The 19,093-nt window shown below is 45.6% G+C and overlaps 2 protein-coding genes across 49 annotated transcripts in view; one reads left to right on the top strand and one right to left on the bottom strand.

Moving 5' to 3' along the window:
- Positions 1-19,093, bottom strand: part of MICAL3 (microtubule associated monooxygenase, calponin and LIM domain containing 3) — a 166,115-nt gene that overhangs the window by 126,785 nt on the left and 20,237 nt on the right. For 38 of the 48 annotated variants that reach the window (XM_085520419.1, XM_085520385.1, XM_085520433.1 and 35 more), the window contains exon 1: positions 16,976-17,138. The exons of 4 other annotated variants lie outside the window; for them this stretch is intronic. The gene's annotated coding sequence lies outside the window, so the exon portion shown is untranslated. Of the gene's footprint in view, positions 1-7,937; positions 8,112-16,662; positions 16,799-16,975; positions 17,173-19,093 lie in introns of those variants that run through there. 6 more of the 48 variants (XM_015864912.3, XM_085520574.1, XM_085520554.1 and 3 more) reach the window with 3 other exon arrangements.
- The window catches only part of PEX26 (peroxisomal biogenesis factor 26), a 28,463-nt gene continuing 27,116 nt past the window's right edge, over positions 17,747-19,093 (top strand). The window contains exon 1 of the mRNA XM_015865148.3: positions 17,747-17,842. Within this exon, the coding sequence (XP_015720634.2) occupies positions 17,747-17,842 (96 nt within the window). The remainder of the gene's footprint in view (positions 17,843-19,093) is intronic.

Genomic DNA, 19,093 nt, shown 5'->3' with positions numbered 1-19,093 from the left:
TTGGAGCTAGGAGTTAAAAACCCTTCCTTCTACCCAAAAGTGGCCCTATAAGCCCTTTGGCTGGGATGCTTCAGGATCTTTTCAAGTCAGTGTACCAAGCAGGGCTTCAGCCACCTCAGCTCAAACCTCAGTAAGCCTTCCCATCTCTATACTGCGATTGTCAGTTCACTGGCAGCAATTTGCTGGATACCATCCCAACCATCTCAACAAAGTAAACAGTATAAGGACAGTTACTTTAAAACAGATCATCCAACCCTGCAGAAGTTTCCTCATATTTTTACACAACCAGAACCCCACCAGGAAGTGTCTCTACCTAGATGGATAGATTTCTTTCTTTCCACTAGGTATTACCAGCAACGTAATATCACTAAGTACATCTTACAAGGCAGTCTCCTCCCCCAGAATGGTGCAGAATATGAGTATGCACTGTAAGAGGGCAGAAAAACCTGTTCCTGATCTTCTGCAGAAGACCAATTAAATAAGCTGGTGCATTATAAAGAGAGTTCTCCTCAACAAAGGAGAAGATCTCCTCCTCCTTGTAAGATATCTGGAAAACAAGTCAGGAGCAAACTTATGTAGATGGCCTTTCCTCCAATGCACAACCTAGCAAACTGGACAGCAAGTTTCACATGGACTCAGATGGAGACACTCAGCTCTTCTTCTGTGACCCTTCCTCTCCCCCTGCACTGCCCAAGAAATATCACACCGTGATAAACATTTCATGTTTGATAAAACACACTTGATTCAGCTCCTAGCAGTTATCTGCTGAAGCAGTTAGGGCCTTTAAAGTCCAAATGAACTTAAAGTTGGTTAAATTGTTTGTTATGCACACAAATCTTTGAGAGGCCATCAAGCTCACCTATTGTAAAGAGAAGGCTATGACAACACTCAGAAGGCAATTCTAGGGTGCAATATTTTTTCCTAAAAATTGAGAAGTTTCTCTATTTAAAGTCACTTTTCAGTTCCACTAATTTGTCCAGAGTCCCAGGATTCCAAAGATGCAAGCCTACAAAGCTGGTATTTTAGAAGAGCCTAAAATTTCCACACATCTAAGTTCCACCAACTCTCATCGCAGTTTGGATCCCGTCTCCTTAGGTTCTATAGGAATTCCTTCAAGAAGTGTTCTGCTGTGAAAAGGAAGCTGCTCCAATTCCACAAGACTTTTTGCACACAATTCCAAAAAGACTACCTCTGCAATGCTGGAAACACACCTAGAAGGAGTGTAGAGTATCATATTTTCACTATTTAGGATGACATCAATACACCTGATCTCCGTACAAACCAATTCCAGTGATTTAACTGTGAGGAAAGCTTGAGGCAACGTCCTAATCAAGGTCATTTGTCAACAATTTAAAACAAACAAACACCTGCAGGAAGTTCTCCCTTTCTGCACACAGCCTCTTTGCCTCGGCCCATGCCATCAACCTGACTTTCTCTTTCCCAGGATGCCAGTCCAGACCTTCTCCCAGCAGCATAAATTTGCTTCAACAGTTAAATGGTGCCCCACTTGAGAGAACACACACACAGACACCACATTCTATGCAAACTGAGCTCTCCCCAGCCAGTCTGTAGCACCACTTCAGCATACCAACACGGCTCTGGTTTTTCAAGAGCCTCTATCTGTCTTCTAACAAAGTCCAGGGCAAGCTGACAGCAGCTGGTGATAGAGCCAAGCCCCACTCCCAAAAACTTCAACCCTATAGTTATCTTCTTTGCACAGGGTGCTTTACACTCCAAACATGGAGCTGTCCTACCATGAGAAGAAAAAAGCAAAGCAGCTGTTTTGGTTTATGGGCTGTGACCCAGTAAAGCAGACAGCCCTAACATGTAAGGTGGCACTATGAACATTAGAGCACTTACAAAGAACAGGATGGGAAAATGTTTGTTACCTGCAGAGTCAGCATGATGACTTCTGCACCTCACTACTGACAAAGAAGGTTGGCTGTATCCTGTCCACTTAGGGGAAGAGTTAAAGAGAATTAGGTGCACAGCTTGGATTTCAGGATTAAATTCTGCTCCGTTACATTCAAAATGATGCTTTTAATGTATGCAGTGATACTTATCTCATTTGTAACAAGGCTTGTATTTATTTACAAAGGCTTTAAATCATATTACTGCCAAAAGTAATACTTAAATCCAATTTATGTAGTCATTTTGTAAAGAATAGAATAGGGCAACTGTGTTAGAACTGGGCTAATGTCAACAGGCCTGTCCTCACTTACTGGGCACAGTAACCTCACAAAGTCAAAATAAAATGGTTTATGCTTTTGCTTCTGCTTCATAGAAGTTGAACCAAACAGTACCATATGTCCCAAACCTGTTGTTACTGCTGGGCAATCCCCAGCTGAAAAGCTTCAACTTCACAAGCAGAAGAAAACATTTCTTCTGCAAACCAAACTGCAGCAGTAATGTACAGCACAAAGCTTCAGAGAAGCTCAGAGCTACTGTGCGTGCTGTCGTACCCATTAAATTCAGTGTGTTCACTTGTTATGGTGGCGTTTATAAATGTCTTTTCACTACAGGGGAAAACCAGCTATGCAAAAGAACATGCCACATCATCAAGCTGACAGATCTCAAAGATTTGCTCTGTTAGCACAGTATACATCTTGCTTGAAACCTGTAAGCAGGAGAACACTTTCAAAAAAGCGAGACTCTCAAGAAAACTGTGTTTCTTCATTGTACCAAATGAAGCTTCATTGCATAGTCATAACACAAGGGGTAAGCATAATATGCCTGGGAAAGAAGAGAGCAATGGAAGTTCAAATTGCAGCTGCTGCTGCACATGCACAAAGAGATGGAGAAAAACAACGTAAGTCTTACTAACCAGCTGCATGTACTGGGTAGTGCTCCCATCTTCTGTGTAACAATAATAGGAAATGGAGGTACCTTGCCTTTTACATAGAACATGCAAGTTATGAGAACAGAAGGAAGACTATGCATTTTCCAAGAAGCCGCTCTCTTTCACAGAAAGGCAGCAGAAACTTGCAGCTGTGTATGAGATAGCCTCCTGTGCTTCAGCTGTTTCACTAAAAACTAACTAAAGGGAACATTTGGTGGGGAGAAGTCACAGCTTGCTCTGGATACCAGAAAGAGACAACAAGTGTGAAGCTGACAACTGCCTAGGGTCACAAAATAACTTCAGTGTAACACCTGAATCCAGGTCTGTGAGGAAGGGCGCTTAAGAGAGACAACTATCAGTGCAGTATATTGAAACCGCTCCTCAGAAAGAGCCGGGAAGTTACTTTTGCCACAAATTCCTGCCGCAGTGCTGTCTAGACTTACAGACTTCATGTATAACACACCCATGTCAGAAAGCCCAAGGGACTGACAGCTAAGGAACAATGCCCTATCAAATAGCCACACAACAGATTGTTGTCACCGCTGCATCAGAGCAGGAGATAACTGGGAAAGGCCCCTTTTCACTTGCCCTTAACCAGAGATCTTGAGCACACATGGAGGCTGAAGACATAGCTCAGTCCCAAAACAAATACCTCAAATACCTCCAGCCAAGACACCAAGTTCCAGCTTAGATTTGTGGCTTCTTTTCAACTTACTGAGGAAAGAAAAGACTTAGTCCACAAGAGAGAAATTACAACCAAGTTTACAGCAGCAAAGCCACACCATTTTTAGATGTTTTTATTCTGTTTTTAATGTTGCTGTTTACCAACAAAGCTGTCCAAGCAGTGCCTTCACATCTGGCAAGTCAACCATTCAAAAACCCTACACAAAATCTGTCTGTGAAATGCATCTCAGACAGACTGAAAGAACAAGCTACATCAGGAAAAGGAGAAAGTCATTTACTTGTTTAAGTGCCTCAAGATGTCAGAACAGAGTCTGAAGGGAAAAAACAAACAGAAAGAACCAAAAATCCACACCGTGCACACTTCCCCCAGCTGACAAACTGCACGTAAGGGAGATAAGAAAACACAGTCACCAAGTCTATGGATTGTTTGAGCTCTTATGTCTCATCGTCAGTGTCAGTACTGGCCTAGGCATGATTTACCATCTATCTACGGAACCAGCAGTCAGCAATACTAATTACACAGGAGAATGTACTCTCAATCAGAAGTGCTAAAAACAGCCATAAAAAACTGGAACCTTTCAAAAGTATGATGAAAATAAGAGACAAGTCAGGCTTACTAAATTAATAAGCTGACATTAGAAGACAAAATCCACACAAGCCTGTTCTGTTTACTTCCCTTTCTGAAGGCAGTAGTACTGATTTCATTCTTCCTTGTTAATCTTATGCTTCATCCCTATTAACAGGCCAGGCAAGAGCAGCAAGAGCTCTGCAATGTTGCTCTACATTACTCCCAGCAAACTGAGCTGCCTCTTCTCTGCTGGCTGACCCAAAGTGTCTATATACACACACACAGAGAGAAAGGTTTCTGAGACGATACCTGACTGCTTATAGAAGACATCTCCATAATTTAATTTGCAAGCAAATAACTCAGTGTGATAAGGGGGAAAAAAAGAAGAAGAAGGAAAAAAAAAAAAAAAAAAAGAAGAAGAAATCACGTCTACTGCGCTGAGTGATATTAAAAAGTATATCCTAGGGCACAGTGATTTCAAGAGAGGAAATCTATCCATCAAGAAGGATCACAACTGGATGTAGCGCACTGCCTTACTCCAAAGGCAAACACTGCAATAGCAACAGGATCACAGACTGCCTTGGGAAATGGATGGGCATGCATACATTGATCCTCAATTATCGACTCCAATTCAGTTCAAGTTTGAAATTACTGTTATCTGACTGCCCATTTAATTTACTTGTTTCTGCTGCATGAGAATGGCTCGTGCTCTGATCTTCCCTGCCTCCAGGTTTGGTTAGTGTTCCACCTTCCATCTATTATTTGACACCTTAAGAAACCAAAATGTGCGAGCACTGCCAGAACCAGTATTGTACAAGGATTGCTATACTTCATATTTCAGTATGGCTCCCAGTATCAGCTGATGAGACTAGCCAGTTTATAGGGAGTTCATGGACTAAACATGCATGTAGGTAGCATTTTTTTTTTAAGGCATTAGTTGTGAGGTTTGCAGGAACAGAACACCAGAGTAGCTTTCCAAACATGCAGTCCAGTGAAATTGCTAACTTCACCCATTACTCCAGTCTTAAATCACAGAGCACACTGAAGACAGTTGTTGGGCTGACTCCAATGCCATTCACTTCTCCATCTGTACCATTACTAGGCTTGACTACTTGGGGATGTGGACAGTGTCACACAGCAATGGTTCCCATTCAGAAAGTCATCAAAATAAGAAAGTGGGAAAGACTGTTTAAGATTGTTGCAAGTAGTAATTACACTTTAAAAAACAAAACAAAACAACCCACCTAGGGTTCATGACTCTTTTAAGAGAGAAGGTAGACATTACTTACTTTGAATACTATTTTGCAAGTATGTTTGTATACACACTACGTGCCAAGTGGCACAGTTACAAGCTATCACAATTTTCCCAGGCCTGCATCTATTCACACCCACACTATCTTGCAAATTCATACCCACATGCATATGTGAAAACAGATGTAAGGATTCATTAGTATATGCATAAGTTGCTATTTCATGCCCTCAAACATGTATATTCACAGACACTGACGGTCTCCTTAGTGTACTGATCCCAGGAAGCGATGAGGATTCTTATCCTAGCTGTGTCTAAGCTCATAAAGGTCATCTACAATACAACCCTGCAGTTTGTGCATTTCCCTTCAAAAGCCAAGAGGATGCAGGCTTTTATCCCTTTTATAAAATGGCTGGAACAAGTGAAGATGAAAGGACTTCAGCGCAATGTTAGATCAATAGTATTCTCACTGGTTTAAAAGGTAACACTACTTTCCCAGATAAGAACAGGCTTCAGACAGAAATCCTGCAGTGCTGCAAATGCCTATCTCAACTAGGGAGCAAAGTACAAGAGAACAGAAAAGCAACTATGAATATCTCCTGCACATTGCACCAAGTCGATTCAACCCTACCACTTCATAAACAAATCCTGACACACAGCGTCTCCTACTTAATTTTACTTGAATGCATCATCCTTAGGGTACACCACCGGACAGGGAGCCCTCCTGGATCAGTGCAAAGCCCTCTGAAAGAATCAAAGGGGAACCACTTGGCTACAAGCATCTCAGTACAACCCAAATGGTACATGGAACATGAATCCATTAATCTAAAAATTAGTTCTTCAAAAAACTAAAACAATCCCGAACTCGGTTCTAGTATTCCAATCACTTTTATCGTAATGCTTTGAGACACTAAGTAACAGGAAAATGTAGTTATTTCTTCAGTTATTGGAAGCCTCAGGTTTCTCCACATGCTTGGTAACAATTTTGCCAGCACAAGTATTTTTACAGGGTTCCTCCAAAGGAAGGGGGATTTTTCTTGACAAAACCAGCTGATAGAAGCAGAAGTGGCCAAACTCACAAGCACAGTTTACAGAGCTATGAGGGAAAGCAGACACAAGCTAACAGGGAACTTTGGTCTCAGAGACAGCAGCCCCATCACCAAGACATCCCCACCTAACCATTAGTGCCATTACAACCTCTGTGGGACTGCACTGTAAACCAGACCAGGTTCCCTATCTTTTCTTCCAGCAAGGCTATTTTTAAACTGAGATCAGTTTTCTGATTAGACTTCTCACGCGTACCCAGACAGCTGTCCTGGGTGGCAACGAGATGAGAAAAGGACACAGCACCCAGGATAAAATCCAAGCAGCTGGAGGCAGAAGCACTGCCCACAGACACTTCTACAAAACACACCCTTCTAATTATTACCCTTGGGCATTTAGCTCTGATGATTGCTTCTATTGTTTCAGATGTGAAGGACCTGAGGCCTCAAAGCCCATTTATTTACCAAAAAGTAACCCACTTCACTAAACAATGTAGCTATAGGGAAGCTGTTAAGAGGACAAGGAACTCCTGTCTCCCTTTAGCGCCGTCAGATTTGTAGCTTTGCTATTATCAACGTTTAATTCAAGAGAGGTAAAAAAAAAATTAACTCTCAAATCAAGCACCATACTCATCTTACCCCATTGGCTCTGCTGCTGCACAGTCTAGCTGAGAAAAGTCCTGGTTTTAATAATGCTGGAAAGGAAAATCATTTTTAAGTGAAAAGCACAAGTCAAGCAACAGAGGAATTTTGTTTGTTTGCCTCTAGAGTTGCCTTTTTATTTAAGAAAACACAATGGAAAGCATAAAAATCTCAGAAGAATGAAGGAAACAATGCCCTAAAGGAAAGGAGCACAGAGGCTCCAACAGGAGGCAAGACAGGCAAGAACTATTAGGCTGTAGGTCGCTAAGCTGTGCAGACTCAATGACCCCCTTCTGCCCAGAACTTATTGCACGATTATGCATAAGCTGCCATCTTGATAGCTGCCATGCAATTGCTCGAGTACTCCTGCTAAATGTTTATTTCTTCCTGCTTGCAAGGCCTTAAGCCAATTCAATACCCACAACAAGCGATTTGGCACAGCATTCAGAAGCCTGGGGACAGGAACATTTATAATACAGTGCATAGAGGTGACAAGATGTAGCTATTACACTTTCACTGAAAAATCAAAATGGATCTCTACAGAGATACAGGACATTTAAGCTGCTCCCACCCAAACAAAAGGCCTCCCAGAAAATATTTTCCTAAACACAAGTCACACCTACAGTGTTTCACTGGAACGGACATTCAAGGTCACTCACCGCCCCCCCCTCCCCAAACCTCTCCCTCCAGCTGGTTTCTACGGATCCTCATACACGAGACCCTTTGAAGCTTTCTCTTTTCATAGCATCGGATCCAAGCACCAGCACGAAAGCCTGCTGTATTTCGCAGCCTCTACCATTAGCCAATGCTTCATCCCACATTCACCCAAATTCTCAGTAACGGCATGGCGATTTCACAGACTTCCCCCTGAATTTTGGAACAAAGCATGCCACATATCAGATGCTCACTCACCCAGGAGCTCACAGCCTGTCACTACAGGGGAAAAAGAGGTGGGAAAGAGCTCCTAATTCTTCTGTGTTTGGCTGCACAGCTCTCTCCCCCCTGTGCGCTGCATTCTGTGTAACCACTGCAGTGCTCAGAGCAAGCAGACTCACAAGAGCAGCCGGAAAACAGTCTGGAATCTCCAAAGCTGAGCAGAGGTGTCCATCCCAACTCGAGGGTGGTTCCTGCACAGGAAACCTATCATCTACAGCTCCTTGGACAGAGGGAGGGTCGCAGTGACAAGTGGCCGCTGGAAGGCGATAAGTAGGGCGAGAGAATAATAATAAAGCCAGAGAAACTGTGTGACTGCACGCGTGTTTGTGTGTGTGTGTGTGTAGGAGGGGAAAAGAATAAGTGGAGCAAATAATGAGTGAAAGAATGGAGTAAGTATACAAAGAAAATTATTTACTGAACAGACTGATTGTGCTGCTGACCTCAGTTCATTCCTCTCCAAGTTTTAACTGCTTACTGCCAGGGCTCTGCTCATGCACTAAGCTCATGCCCATCACCGCTCTAAGCTGCCACAACCACATCCCACAGGTGAGAACACACTCTGGCAACAGACCACTGCTCAGTTTCAGTGCTCTAATAAATTGTCACAAATTAATCCCTGCCTCCCCACTCTGCTTCCCAAAAAAAGCCCTTCTGAACCCAGAGCTGAAGGGATTGGTTCATATCACCACTATTTTTAAGACCTTCACAGAAAAGAGAGCTAAATATTGCCAGCTTATAAAAAGCCAGATATTCACTGAGCACACCTTTCCATAACTTGCTGAATGCAAGCTAATCCCAAGGCCATGACCTTGCCACCTAAAGATTTTACTGCCATACTTAACTCCACTGAGCCTGTATGCCTTCGCTGCGCAGAAGTCACCATGGACTCCCATATATGAAAAGAAAGTTGTATTTTGCATGCCAGGAGCTACTCCAAGTGGAAAGAGCATTCTATTTGGGGAAATGGGAAGGGAATTGACATTACTGACATGAAATACATTTTAAATATTACATGTTTTCAGTCATTATTGCATTTGCAAACCGGATCACCTGCTCTCAGGTTCCCCGACACTGGAGATACTCAATGATATTGCCGCCACAAAGAAGCAAGCAGCAAGTCCCAAGAAACAATGCAGTGTAACCATTAACACTATAGGTGATGACTGTGTTGCACTGCCCAGCATTTAATTTACAGCACTGAAAAACCTCAAGTCCATATTGCTGAGAAGAAACCTTTCTAAATACAGCCAAATTATATGCCTGACTTTGCAAACAGTCTGAAGGCTGTTCTGTTCTCTTGTCACATGTCAAAGGACCCAGTTAAGTCACACAGATTAAAACAGAAATCTTGCAGTTACCACTGTAGCAAGTGAAACACAATTCTACTTTTTAAAAAAGTCAAATCAGCTTAAGCTAATACAACTGTTAGATGGGCCCTGCTCAGCTGCCCACTCTTGCTTCCTGAATTGCCATAGTTAACACAGCATTTTAAGGCAATTCATCCTCAAATCCAACAGACTCGTTCATCTGACAACACTTCATTTCCAGTCCATTTCACAATTGTCCCTTCAAGATCCACCGCCATTGTGACACCAACAAGGAAAGGAACAACCAAGACCAGCTAGCACAGCCCTGCCAGGTCAAGTCTCTCCTATAGGTCTTGAACCTACTGGGGGCAGCAGGCCTGAACACTCACAAGGGCAGAGCAGAGGGGGACAGTCACCTCCTTTACCCTGATCCTGCTGGTCACCCCTATTTTCACACAGCCCAGGATACTATTGGCCTTCCAGGCTCCCAAGTGTACGTTGCTGGCTCATGTTGAGCTTTTCCACCAGAACCCCTAAGTCATTCCCTGCAGAGCTGCTGTGTCCATTCATCACTCTGTCTGTACGGATGTTAAACTAGAATATAAGAATTTTGAAGAATAAAGTTACGAAGCCATCTATTTGTGAAGTCAGTAAGTCTTCTCCCAGAACATAGTTTCACCAGTACTGTCAGCTAGCATTAGAGAAAAAAACAAGCCATTTTTTCAACCGCCCCTTTTGGAGGATTACTAAACACTTGAATTCCTTCTATCTTAGCACTGCAGCATTTTACAAGACTGTTGCTTCAGTAACTATTTAAAAATAAACTCCTGAGAGTACAGATAGCACTAAAACAAGCCTCTCCAGACTGATGAGACATCTAGACAATTGTCCGCAAAAGGGCACATTAGCAGAAGACTTCTGAAGGGAAGCAGACATCTCAAGTGACACTACCCAAGCAATTTAGCTGTTTTAGATCACAGCTGAGACTATGCCATTTTTAAATTAACATTAAGTGATACCTTTCCCGTCCTTCCCCAACCAAAAAAACCCAAAATCCAGCAAGCTGCACAGCTAATGCAGTCCATGAGACAGACACTGCTCTTGCATTTGTTCCTCATGGATCACTCTGCTACAAAAAGGCTTAATAGCTACTGCTAACAAAATTCAATAGTTTCTCCTCCCTGCATCAAAGAAGGGTAGAGCAGTAAGCAGCACAGGGGGTGGGAGACCAGAAACCAGAAAAAGAGGGCAGCAGCTTAAAGGAAGGAAAACATGTCGGAGGAGGCAACAAAAAGGAACACTTGGTAAAGAATCTAAAGTTCAGACCTACTAGGCCAGAAGATTCTGCCTCTTGGGGAGGCACTGGCTAGGAAGGGGACAAAAAGAGATGGGAGGTTAAAGAACAGTCAAAACATAAACAAGCAGACCTGGAGGAAATGAGAAGAGCTACCTGCTTCACCTGCAGCACACACAAGAAGGATCTCCCTTCTGTGCCGGAGGGAATGTGGATCAGGAGTCTCTTCCCCTCACGAACCACACAGTGAATACAATCATGACCACAACCATATTATGATAGTATCAGTAGACTGTGGCTCGGCACATAAACTGCCATGTGGAATAGTTCAGACTTTAGGAAGTCTCAACACTTACTGTCTGGGTAAGACACTAGCTCAAGGAACACGAACTGCTGAGCTTGTCATCTTCTGGGTAACTGCTCCATTTTCACACAAACTTCAATGTTTTGAAGTACTGGATGCAGACCATGCATCACTGATACTCAGTCTTCCAACATGCTTTCTGCACTTGCAAGCAGTTCTAACTCTCCCAGGAAAGTCCATAACAAAACCAGTGACACTCGAGAGATCCAGAAGAAACCTGAAACACCAGGCATGCAGCACTGACCTCCCCAGGCTCACCAAGGAAACCATACACAAAGGCTAACTCTGAATTAATCTTTCTTTACAATCAAAGCAGGAAGAGGCACAGCTCTAGAGAATTCTCAGTGGGAGCCTCGCTTAATTAGCAATTTACCTTGGCTAAGTGAATCACCAAAAGCATGCCACATACCTATAAACCATTTGCCGTTAATGGTAATCCAAGGCAGCTTTTCCCTCCAAAACCAAGCAGAACTCTGTTTATAGCAGCTGGGATATCATACACAGAGCACACAGGCTTGCTAAAGAAATAACTTTGCTCTACAAAGAAAGATTAGTGAAGCATTCTGCCATTTCACAGCTTAAAGCAAGAGTTCTGGGCAAATATTGCATCTTTCTGTGCAGATCACCACACAGCAGGGATGAGAAAGCCAGTCACAAGACTGTGGTGTTGCAAGCATCCCAGCAGGAGACCCAGAGTAGTCTGTTATATGGGTGGGTACCAACTGTTGCTGGATTTAACTGGGTTTGAGCCAAATTTGGTTTCTGTTGCCTCAAGTTTCATTTCTTGAATGAACCCTGAAAAAAATCCAAGTGTTAAATAGTGCAAATCTTTGCAAGCTGCAGTATCATACAGAAATAGAGCGGAGGTTCTGCTGTCCTTTTCACATAACCTGACCAAACAGAAGCCCACTCCAACAGCTGTATAAGTAGACACCACATGTTGGAGAGGCTAAGAGAAGGGCAAGAAGGAATTCCAAACCATCCCAATAGGACCAACACAGTTCTACCAGGACCACAAAGATGCCAATGTTAGATAGGACTTGCACAGCCACAAGACTTTTACTGGCACGGCAGAGACAAGAAGATATGATCCCACAAAAATAAGGCTGCTCTGATTTCATTTAAGGAAAAGAGCAACTTCCAGCAAGAAGTCTCCCCATAGACTTGAAGAGATCTCAGTAACTTAAAGGGAGATCACTTGCTTTCACTACCCATTAAGTCACTTCAGTTCAAAAGTTACTTGATGATTAGCGGGATTATATCCTAAGACTTCCTGAGACGCACTACAAAAAGCTCAATCCAAAGAATAACACAGCCATGACTATAAAGGATACAACTAAGGCAAAGCCTTAAAGGAAGACACTTTTTCTTAATACGAGTCTTCCATGCACTGAAACGCCCTCTTCCTTCAACCACAAGCAGCTCCCTGCAAGCCTTCCCTCACTTCAAAGCACTGAAGATTCAGAGGAATTACTTCCAGAAAGCAGTAATACAGAACAATTTCCTGCTGGCCAAAGAGGAAGTTGATGCAGCAAGCAGGTTATTTCCCAGATTTTAATTAAGCTGGAATAGTGATGCAGACAAATACAGCAAAAGACCCAAACCATCAGATAAACATTCCTAATGGTGGAAATAATCAGCACAGAAAATGGAAAGCTGCAGGACTGAAGCTTTGTTTTGTAATGTACAGTAAGAAGCTTCAGACTACCTAGACCAGAAGTGTACTGCGTAGTATGCTACAAAGAGCAGAAGAAAGCACACCTCCTGCACACTGACTCCAACTCAAGGGACAGGATGATTCGAAGTGATTTCAAAGAAAGAAGGGAGTACAGCAAAAAGACTCATGCATTCTTAGCAATGTGCAGTAGCCCACTCACCCACTGTCTAGCTGTTGCAGTTCAGGCAGTGGTAGAGGATGGCACTAAGGACTTCCCTTCCAGTTCTCAAGGCAGAGGATGAGGCAGCTCCATTGGTGTTTGTGAGACTCCCATGATGAGAGAACAGCACCTGAATCTGCCACTCCTCTTTCAGGATCAACAAGGTAGAGACAAAATCCCATCCCTTGAGGTATTCAAAGCCAGGCTGGATGTGGCTCTGGGCAGCCTGGTCAGGTGGTTGGTGACCCTACCCATGGCAGGGAGTTGAAACCAATTGATCCTTGAGGTCCTTTCCAACCCATACCATTCTATGATTCTATGAAAAGAAGGAGGCTTTAGTGCCAGCCTGAAGGTTAGCAGCTCTGACAGCTGGGACTGTGTCAGATTCTCCACTCTCAATGCCAGCTGAAACTGACCAAGAAGAAAACCAGCCCATGCATGTAGCTGCAGGACCCACAAAGAAATGATTTTGTTTAAAGCCTTAATGGCAAGCAAACAGAAACACCTCTTTCAGTAAAAATGGTCACTGCTTTGAATAGTTGAGTGTCAAAAAGAAAACCAGACACAAAGCAAGGACAGCCTAGACTAGTTTTAACCATACGGCTAGACACAAGAGATCATATCTCAGAGATGCCACAAAGAAAGAAAGAAAGAAAGAAAGAAGTTAACATATAATCCAGATAAAGATCTGGGGAGAAAGCAGAAAGGACAGGCTGAGAGAAAGGAATGTGGTAAAAAGGTTTTCCCTATGATTTCCATAGCTTTCCTCTGAGCCCTTTTTAAAAAATGAAGTGCAGTTTGTCATGTTGTCTACTGCAAAAACAACAGTTTCCAAACAGCTGATCCCTGTTGGAGCAATAGGGTTTCTGCCCTCAGTAAGAAGCTATGCTGCTATTGAATATCTTTAGCAGGAAAATTATGAATTCTCCTTGAGAATAGTGGGATGAAACTGGCACCTCTTTCCTGAAATTGAAATGGTTCTATGGCTAATTTACTGCTGTCTAAGAACAGCAAGAGCTTGCACTTCCTTTCCTAGTCACACCAGCAGTGTTTGAGTAGAGACAATACAAATGCCTCAGAAAATGAAGAGATGCATCAGTTTCCTCTTGCTGCCAAGCCAAAAAACTGCAGTTTGATCAAACTGAAAAGGAGCAGGGAGCAAAAGAGAAGCTGTCCAAAGAGGTGAGCAATAGTTCTCTCCTTCAACTGCGTCTTACGAAAGGGCACTGAGTTTCTATCATAAGACTCTCAAGAGCATCACCGTGCCTCTTCAAGAGGCAACATGGACAGAATGGTTAAGAGCTGTGATCCATGTCAGTCTACTGTTTACATCAAGAAACCAAATGCCTTACCAGCTACCTACCCTAAGTACCTCAAAATTAATAAGAAAAAGCTGGAACAGATGAGTAATTCAGTGTCTCCATCCCAAAAGCTTGGTTGGAATCCAGATGTTTTCACACCCTTCACAAGCCCAGGCTACACGCTGATCTCTCACACAGTCTCAATAGTGCATGCTTACATTCTCCCAAATGTGTTTTTCCCTTTCTCCCCCCTCCCTTGCACAATTATAACAGAAGATGTCATTCAGCTTGGGAGGGAGGAGGAGAAAAAGGAAGGAAAGGGTGGTGATTTGATGTGCCTATATTGGCTCACCTCTTGCTGTCTGTTATTTTGGTCTCCCCTACTAACAAAGAAACAGCGCCTGCCTCTTGCGCCTCATCACATCTCTTCCAAATAGCAGAATGAACGCTAGATCAGTATCATTACTGCTTTATTGCCACTTCTGTAATTGCAAGCAGCATCTCTGCAGCTGGCATTTCAGTTACAGCCACATAATAACAAGAGATCAAATAGGTTAAGACAAGCCCTGACAGCACGTGTGTTTTACTGGTGTAAGTGACTCTGTGCTAGAACCTCAGATACCACAGATCATAGCCCTGAGTGAGAGCTACTCGGATGGAAAACTGTAACCGTAAGCTGAAGGATGTTTCCATCCCACACTGTTAAGATGTATATCAAGCAGCAGAGAATGGATTCCTAGTACACATTGCTAAATGCTGCATGGCTTTGACCAGACTGCAATGGGATCAGAACACCTAAGCCTTCTCTTGGGGGACAGCACTGAATTAAAACTGTAACAACAACGAAGGCTCCACTGCTGCTCTCACCAGCAGTTTTCTGGGGCAGTCAAGAAGTGGTGCCATCTGGAACAAAGACAGACAGTACCAGCACGGACAGTTCTCCCTCTCCCTTTACCTTGAGCTGCGCTGAATACCAATCACCGCTCTAAGATTACGCTGGCAATACAGCCACTGTGTGAGCAAAGCTGGGCAGGCGGGGGAATAAAAAAGGAGAGTTAATCCAGGAGTGGATTAAGCTAGTGACTGAGAAGTCATTCTGAAATCCTGCAAGCAGAGAGGAGCATATCCAGCTGAAGACCAGCATTGCCCCAACTTTCTCCCAAAGCAGAACAGCATCAGCTCTGCATGCACATACCAGTAACTGAAGCCCTCACACAAGAGTAACAGCACTGCAGTCTTTACGGAAGGAGAGCAGCACCTGCAAACCAGCAAAGCTTTCTCAGGAGGCACATTTGCAGAACGCTCCTAAATGCGAACAGAGGAAGGTTAAAAGCAGGATATCTAAAACCACGGAGGTAAGCAAGCCTAAAATAAAATGTCATTCTGACCTCGGCCACCAGTGTTCAGGTTTACACCAGGAATACACCGTCACACACCGCTTACCAGTCCTTTCTTAACACACAGCATTAGGCAAGGACAGGATTTATACTCAGACTTCCTGAAGACAGACGTTCAGATACCAGTAATTCACACCAGTGCGACCATTAGTTATGTTTTCCTCATAAATACTTGTAGTGGTGGTTAAAAGGAAAACCTTAATGGTTCTATTAGCATTTAAGAGGAGTTTCCCTACCCATTGCTTTAAGGACTGTCAGATGTCCAGGTCCATCAATTAGCTACAAGGTGCGCCTTTTGATTGCAGACTAAGATATGAATGAACGCACACCTAGTGAGCACCTACATACATCTGTTCTTACCTGTAAGTACTGCAACAAGCTCCAAGCTACGTATAAACGTAGCTGTTTTATAACCACAGTGTGAACTCTTCATTTTCAGCTGCAGATCAGCACGCAGAGGACTTCTGGATGGCTTAAAGCAACACTGTTGCCTTCAATTTAACAACCTTAAGTCCGGTTTCGTGTGAGCATCCACGGGATCTCACAGCGGTGGAAACGTTCTTGAGATTAAAGGAGTTAATTCCCACACAGCCAGTTATTTTTACCAAACACATCCGTGTGGGACAACCAACCCAAACACAAGCCCTGGAAACGGGACAGTGAGAAATACGTAGAATAAGCACATTCTCAGCAAGAAATGAAGAAAGACAGTATTAGTAGGACCACAGAACAAAGACGACTATTCAGATGGATGTTTAGGTATGAAATCTGGAGTATGGATTTTTAACTTGTCCCTTTCGGTCTGTAACTACGACGGGCTGCAATGAGCTGTCAGCTCACCGCCAGGCTCTACGCTCAGCTTCCCTTAACCCCCTGCAGCACTACGGGCCGGTCCACGCGAACCGCAGAACCAACCGCTGAGTCCCCGAACCTTCCCGCCGGGGAGAGAGGACCCGCCGGCACAGCAAGGAGCGCAGCAAGGAGCGCAGCGGAGGCACGCGGCGGCTCCAGCAGCATCGCTCCGTCCGCCCCGTCCCGCGGGCAGCGCCGGCCCGCACCGACCCCACCTGCGCGGCCTGCCCCCGGGCCGGCTTCCGGCAGCGCGGAGCGGTGCGGCGGGACACAAGGAGCTCCGCGCTGCTTTGTTCGGCGTTCCCGCACCTCAAACGCATCCCAAAGAGCCGAGTCCCCGTCGGAACAAAACGGCGGAACGGGGAAAGGCGGCAGAAACGCAGGCATGCCCCGCACCGAGCGCGTCTCAGCCACACATAGAGCCGGCAGCCCGCAAGGACCGAACCCGAACGCGAGATCCCGCCCGGCCGCGGGGGCGCCGGGAGCGCGCCGCGATACTGCGGCACAGCGCGGGGCGAGGTGCCGAGCGGCGCCCGGAGCTCTGCGGCACCGCGCCCGGCCCCGTCTCGCCGAGCGCCGTCCCCGACACCCGCCCCGGCTCCCGCCGCCCTCCCGCACTTGCCTTCGCCTCATGCCGCCCGTGGCGCTGCCGGCGGGGCTCGGCGCGGCCCGACTCGGCCCTGCCCGCCGCGGACGGAGGGGCGGCGGCGCGCGCGCGCACACCTTGCCAGCCCGCGCGTCTCGCTCCGTAGCGCCTCGTTCCGTAGCGCCCCGCCTCGAGCATCGGGAGCGGAGGGCGCCGAGAGGGAGGAGCGCGGCACGGAGAAACGCCCCCAACTCCCGCCCCGCTGTATCGTGGGCGGGAGGGCAGCGGCTCCTGCCGCCGGGCACGCGGAGCTCCGAACGGGTTAAAACGAGCACGCAGTCGGGCACCGCGCGCCGCCACAAAGGGACGAGGCGCCCCCAGCCCCCCCGCGCTGCGCGGCGATGGTTCGCTCCCCGCTCTAGAATCAAACAGGCCCGGAGCCCATTGGACGCGCGGCGGGGCGAGGCCGGAGCGCGCCAAAGCCGGCGGAGCGGAGATGGGGAAGGAAGGAAGGGAGGGGGCGGGGACGAGGCGCCGCCGCTTAAAGAGACCGGGAAGGCGCCGCGGGAGCGCGCCACGGCAACCGTTGTGGTGCGCGTGTCCGCCCGCAAACGGAGATACCTCCCGGCTGTAACTGCACGCTGCCCTCACGGCCACACGCGGGCTTCATTAACCGCCGCGTGGGGTGGGAGGAAAGTGTGGATCAGAGCTTGCCATGGCTGGAGAGGAGCTTATAAAGGCACAGCGAGGAAGAGCTAAATATATTTGTGTTTGGGGTTGGCTTGGGAGAAGCTTAGAGATGTGGGCATGGCAACGCCCCCTGTTTGGATCGCTGCTCGCGTGTGTGAGACCGAGAGAATTACGTCAAGTGGATGCCTGGCTCCATTGTCACAGAGTAACAGTGTAAGGTTGGGCTCTGTCAGCCGCTGTCAGCTGGTTCTTATGTGACAGAACAGCCTATGTTGGAAATCACCTCCAAGAGCAAGTCCAGCCATCAGCCTGACATACCGAGCGCCATTGCTAATCCCTCAGTGTCATATCCACACAGCTCAGGTACCTCCGGGGATGGGGACTTCACCACTTCCCTGGGCAGTGTGCTCCAATGGCTGATCACCTCTCTGTAAAGAAATCCTTCCTGATATCCAATACAAACCTCACTAGAGCAACCTGAGCCTTATTACCTGTCACCTGAGGCCAACACCCTACTAGCAAGTTCCTCTCTGGAAGTTTTAGAGAGTGATGAGGTCTCCCCTAAGCCTCCTCTCACCCAGACTGAGCAGCCCCAGCTCCCACTCCTCATGACTCATGTTTTCTGGTTCCTCACAAGCTTGGTTGCTTTTCTCTGCACGTGCTCAAGCAATTGAGTTATTCTCTTCCCTAACTGAATTAACTCAGAAGACCTCAGTCCCTCGAGTGACTCTGAGATAACAGCATGGGTAATGGGCAGGGAAATGAGAAAATCCTACTCTTCAGAAAGGTACTGAGGAGAGCATATAAATGTGTAATATACGAGTATGTAGGTTTGTATGTACAGGCACGCTTCTAAATGGTCTCAGAAACTACTGCTTATTAACTGTTCTACATCTGGATTAGCAGCAACTCTACCTTAACAGAAGGTTCGATCTTCACAACCTATTAACGATGTGGGGCTTGATTTTGACATGAAAAGCAGTCATGTACTGCAATAACATGACCCAAAACAAAATGGATATCATTCACAAAAGATGCACAAAATGAGCTCATGGCGTGGCTGTGGAAATTCTTACTACAGTGTGGTGCAACAAATATCAACCTGAAATGCACAATTCCCAAATCACTATCTATATCCCTGCCTGAGAACAGATGGAGAAAAGCCTTCAGCTGATACAAACTTGGCTCAACCCGCTCTAATTACTGATGGAGTTTCCATGAGTGTAGAAATTAGAGCTACCCGTTGCAATCACTAGAGAACCCGCTGAGTCAGCTTACGTGGTGGAAAATCTGGCTAAGATGACTGTTCTCACCTGAGTGGATGCATATGTTCATACATGTGCGAGTACCAAATGGCAGTAGCACCTGAATCAATGAATATTCCTGCCTTTGAAAGCAACCATGGTTAGTGGGGTAGTAGTTCCCTGCAGGTGAGGCAGCAGCTCTTACTAACTTGATAACCAA

The sequence above is a fragment of the Coturnix japonica genome, chromosome 1 (genome assembly GCF_054131305.1).
Source record: "Coturnix japonica strain WE chromosome 1, WE-NBRP24, whole genome shotgun sequence".
Taxonomy (NCBI): Eukaryota; Metazoa; Chordata; class Aves; order Galliformes; family Phasianidae; genus Coturnix; species Coturnix japonica.
This window is presented reverse-complemented; position numbering and strand designations above follow the sequence as displayed.